At 35.1% G+C, this 5,324-nt stretch overlaps 1 protein-coding gene across 1 annotated transcript; it reads left to right on the top strand.

The window, feature by feature from the left end:
* The first annotated feature begins 3,667 nt into the window (after positions 1–3,667).
* LOC131144578 (cysteine-rich repeat secretory protein 38-like) lies at positions 3,668–4,919 on the top strand. Its single transcript, XM_058093294.1, has one exon. The coding sequence runs from the start codon at positions 3,696–3,698 to the stop codon at positions 4,431–4,433; it is 738 nt and encodes a 245-aa protein (XP_057949277.1). The 5' UTR covers positions 3,668–3,695; the 3' UTR covers positions 4,434–4,919.
* The last annotated feature ends 405 nt before the right edge of the window (positions 4,920–5,324 follow it).

The following is a 5,324-nucleotide window of genomic DNA, read 5'->3' as shown; positions in this document are numbered from 1 at the left end:
GTATTATATTTATTATATGTTTTATTGTGAATTTTACGGTATTTTATTTTTTTTGTGTTTGATTGGGAAAATGATCAAATTATTATACTGTTTAATTGCATAAATTGTATTATATGTTTTAAGAATCCTGATGGCTGCAGTTACAGATGAATATTAGTACAGTTACACTGTTGTGAAAGTTTTGGTGGTGGATAATGGATTTGGCCTGAGGTATGAGTATGAGTATGAGTATGAGAATGAGTATGAATGTGATAGACAAATCCCACTTACAGACATGATATTTGACTTAGTCTGGTCGTTTGGTCGGCTAATTAGTTAAGTCCAATTTTCGGACCGCACAACCTGGTCATGGGGGTAAACATGACCTGCATAGGTCAAAATGAGTTCTTTTATACATATTTATATATTTATGTGATTGTGGACAATTAATAGGTTTAAGTGATGTTTTAGAGAAGAGTTCGTATATTTAATTATATATGTGACCTACGGTTTATAAATGCAGTTTTTATTAAAGTAAAATTATTAAATGTATTTTTGTACTATCAAACTCATTTTAGTCACACACTAATAATACTCTAATCCTTATTAAGAGGTGTCTTACCTAATTATTTTCATATATTTCAGATACCTTGAGGAACCTAACCGAAATCAGAGTAACGTAGCGGAAGCGTGGGGGATAGAAGAGTTATTTAGAATAGATATTAAATTAATTATGTTCTTATTGTTTTAAAATTTTAGGGATGTTAATTTTGATATTGGAAATATTGTTGTAATAAAAGGTTTTTAATACTCTGGTAAATATATTTAAGGTCTTCCGCTATATAGAATTCTCTGGTCATCCCACAAGATATCTTGTATTCAAGGGGAAACTCATTTGGATAAGTATAAATCTTCATTAGACTTAATATATTTCATATACTTTTGTCCAAGAATGTTCTAAGTCATAAAAAGACTTTTGGTATGAAAAAACTAAGCAATTGTTGACTAATGTAGTGCATTCGTCGACTAATAAAACCAGTAGCCTAAATTGAGTTTCTGCCCAGGCCACTAGTTGAGGAATGGCATAGACTCGTTAACGAATGGGCATGACTTGTTGACGAATGAGTATTGACTCGTCGACGAATTTTTCCAGTAGCCAAAACTACTTTTCAGTCAGGTGACTCGTCGACGAAAAGGCATGATTCATCGACGACTCGGGATGACTCGTCGACAATTAGGGTAGACTCATCAATGATTCATATCAGATCCTAAACACCAATGACTAGAAAACTGCTAGTTTTCGAGCCAATCAAAGGGGGATCTCCCCCAACGGTTAGATAATGGTTAGAATGGCTCTTTGGCTATAAATACATGTCTATAGACTTGATTAAACAAGTTTTTGAGGGTTTACAAGTTTTTAGTAAAAAAAACTCTTAAACATCAACCCTAAGCACTTTGCATCTTAGTTCATATTCATAAGTGCTCATTCTCTCTTACTTTCTAATCTTGTGTGAATCATTCCTTGAGAGAATAGTGGGAGGTTTGAATTGTATGTGATATTAGCTCAATTGAGGAGCATTATCTTGTAATTCATCTTCTTCTCTTTGTGAATCAATTGGTGAAGGTTCTTGGTGAACCGAACTTGTAAGACTTCTTGGTGAACCTTGCGGCTCTTCGTGAGCGTGGTAGGGATTTGTTCCCGAGTTGTAAGACTTTTCTGCCAGTGAAAGAGTTCCTTAGTGGATTATGGAATCCTTGAGTTGGTCTCAAGGTGGGGATGTAGGCTTGGTACCAAACCACATTAAAATACCGGTGTTAACCTTTCTCTTCTTATATTCTTTATTATTTGTCTTGTGCTTGATTTACAATCGATATATTGTGATATAATTGCTTGAATTTTGTCAAGAATTTTATTTTGTAGAGAAAGTTGATAATACGTGAAAGAGTCCATTCACCCCTCCTCTAGATTATACTCCTGGGTTGACAAGTGGTATCGGAGCATACCACACACTAACAATAGTGTTCACTAGTTTAAATAAGAATTATAATTTTATTAATTAAATTCTTGAACAAATAGAAAAACAATGCAATTGGCCTATGAATCATGTTATATATAAATAGATTTTCTAAAGTTTCATATGAGTGACCTAATGTAAAGCCTCTACCAATGTAAAACTCAATCACGCGTCAAAGCCTCCTATTACTTTATTGACATTAAGACACCGACCTTATTTTTGGGGGCGTAGACTTTTATGTAAATTTGGACTCAAACTCGTTTATGAAGCTAAATAACCCGAGTTTGAGTTCAAATTTCAAACTCGTCAACAAAACGAGTCGAACTCGAATTGAGTTGACTTATTAGATGAGCTCAACTAGCTGAGTTATACTTGATTTGTCAAGTTCACGAGCAAACTTGTTTACTAGCTTGTTCACTAGCCTGTTACAAGTTCACAAACCAACTTGATATTAATCTCATTAAATGTTTTACTTTAGAACTTTAAAATATTTTTTCCTCAAATTATTTTTATTAATTATTATTCAAATTTAACTAATTTAGTGGCTCGATCCATTTATTAATTTGAAATGACTTTTAGTTAAGTCAAGTTTGAGGTTGGGTTTGAGCTTTTGAGTTGCACTCGAGGTTAACTCATTTATTAATATGAAATAAACTTTAACCAAGTCAAATCGAACGACAAATTTTAAGTTCAAGCTAAACTCAAATACTCTTTCAAGTAATCAAGACGAGTTCGAGCTAGCCAAAACTCCACTCAGGCTGGCTCGTTTAATTTGCAGCTCTAATTAAGTTTTGTTCAAATCTACATACCTTCGTATCCAAAATCAAAATTCATACTTAAAAACACTACTTAAAATATATAAAACAATAAATTGTAGGCTCAATTTCTCTATTAATAATAGCGTAAAAAAATATTTACAAAGAAAATATACGAAAAGAAAAGAAAAGGGGTAGGATAAATTAAACCAATGAAACTCTAAATTTAATACAAAGTAAAATGCTTTAGGTCATTGACATATTAAGGTGATAGCAACCGAGTCTATGCATCTTCCTTTCTTATGTTGTCATATACACATGTGATACCATAGTCAGAAATAACATTTCTTATTAATATAAGGTTTTTTTTTTTTTTAAATAATTTTTTCCTTTTGAATAGTCATAAATAAAAACTAGTTAATAAGCTGGCCTTGCGGTGCAGCTTATATTTGACTTTTTCATTCTTAGGTAAGACATTTGACTTTTCTCCTTGCCGGCCAGTTCTTAGTTAATTAATTGCCTCGATTGTCTTGAACAGTCGAACTATTCTCCATCTTTATCTTCCGTCATCACTGGCATGCATCTGGAATTCCGCCGCCACCCTACCCCTCTAGAAAATCTTCACCGCAAGACCTTTTCAGCCTCACTGCACCTATTGAAATCTTCTCTCTCTCTCTCTCTCTAATGTGATATATACGCATAAATCCTACTGCAGAGTGCAGATCGAACCCCCATGCACGATGTAAAGGTCAGCCCTCCTCATTCCTCTCTAATTTTCTTATTAGCATTTCTCAATTCTTATATATAAAATCTGATCAAACCCAGTCAATTATTTTACAAAGCCAACGCAGAGAGGTTTCACATTTTCATCACACCTTGTATATAAATTCAGCATGCTGCCCAAACCCCATCACCCTCGCTCCTCCTCCAGCTTCCATTTTCCACCATGTCTTCTTCTTCAACTCTTGCCTCTTCTCTCTTGTTCCTATCCTTCGCTCTCCTCTTCCGAACTCTCCTCGGCGCCGACTCCCTCTTCCACTACTGTCCGTCGTCCTCGGACAACTTCACCGCCAATGGAGCTTATGAAACCAACTTGAACGCCCTATTGGGTGCGCTCTACTACAAAGCTCCCCCCACGGGCTTCGGTCTGGACTACATCGGCTCGAGCCCAGACCACGTAAACGGGCTTGCGCTCTGCCGCGGAGACGTCCCATCCGCCGACTGCAAGTCTTGCGTTGCATTGGCGAGCGGGGAGCTCCGCAGGCTCTGCCCGTACAACAAGAGGTCGTCCATTTGGTACGATAACTGTTTCGTGAGGTACTCGAACGAGGACTTCTTCGGGAAGATCGATAACGAGATTAGGGTTTTCATGTGGAACACACAGAATGTGAGTTATCCTACGTACTTCAACCAGAAGACTAGGGAGTTGCTGGGCCAGCTTTCGGAGGAGGCTTCCGTCGCGCCGAGAATGTTCGCGACCGGAGAATCGGAGCTCGACGGATCGCAAAAGCTTTACGGGTTGGTTCAGTGCACCAGAGATCTTTCCATTGAAGCTTGCAAGCAGTGTTTGGATGGTGCAGTTGGTGAGCTGCCAAACTGCTGCGACGGGAAACAGGGAGGAAGGGTCCTGGGAGGAAGCTGCAGCATAAGATATGAGGTTTATCCCTTTTACAACAATGCCTAAAACTTAATTAAGGGTTTAAGGCATAAATTATATTACTATAGAGAAATTATAGAATGTGTTTGTCTCATCATTTATTCACGTGCCTCTTATTCAAATGTGAGACAGTATTATTTGGATCCTATTTATGATACGTATTATGCTAAAAGATATAGGATCCATATTAAAAGGTGTTTTACAATTGTACGAGAGATGCACGAATACTAGAAGGATCAAACTACTTTCTATATTTCTCATTTATGGAGTTTGTATTAATATTTTCTTATTCTTTTCAAATTAGAGGGATTGAAGTGCTCTAAGGTTTTCTTAGGGTTGATACAATCATTGATTATCTTAAATAAAAAATGAAGTGCACAACTATTGATAGAATCATTGATTCATTTTATAATGAAGTGTGGTTTACTTTTTATTTCTTATTGTATACATGCCTTGTGAGGAACAATTCCTCTTGTATCTTATCCACATCACTAAATAAAATATATTTTTCTTAATTGTATGTATGTAGAGATATTGTAGATCATGCTTTAGTGAATGAATTAGAAATATTTTTAAAATCTAGTTTATGGATTATTTAAAATTTAAATTTACTAATTAATAATTTTTCTCAATTAACAACTTTATTGTTGAGATATTTCATAGTTACCATCATGTTGACCACTTGTGGATGGATAAAAGACACCGATTTTTTGGGACAGTATTGAAGTTTGTGTTGAATTTTCACTTTAAAAGAAAAATTTATGCACATAAGATTGTGTTTAGAAGTATAAATTTTGATGATTTAAATTTGAATTTATTTGAATTTAGACAAAACTCAAGAAAATTTTGGCATTGTATTTTATTTAAATGCGTACAAATTCAAGTTTAAAGTCTTAATTCCAAACTCTCAAACATGAA

This window comes from Malania oleifera, chromosome 12, assembly GCF_029873635.1.
Source record: "Malania oleifera isolate guangnan ecotype guangnan chromosome 12, ASM2987363v1, whole genome shotgun sequence".
Classification (NCBI taxonomy): domain Eukaryota; kingdom Viridiplantae; phylum Streptophyta; class Magnoliopsida; order Santalales; family Ximeniaceae; genus Malania; species Malania oleifera.
The sequence above is the reverse complement of the archived record's forward strand: the minus strand, read 5'-3'. Positions and strand labels throughout refer to the sequence as shown.

Bases quoted from the DNA above. Each gene is read 5' to 3' on its own strand.
- LOC131144578 (XM_058093294.1), top strand. From the start codon at position 3,696: ATGTCTTCTTCTTCAACTCTTGCCTCTTCTCTCTTGTTCCTATCCTTC.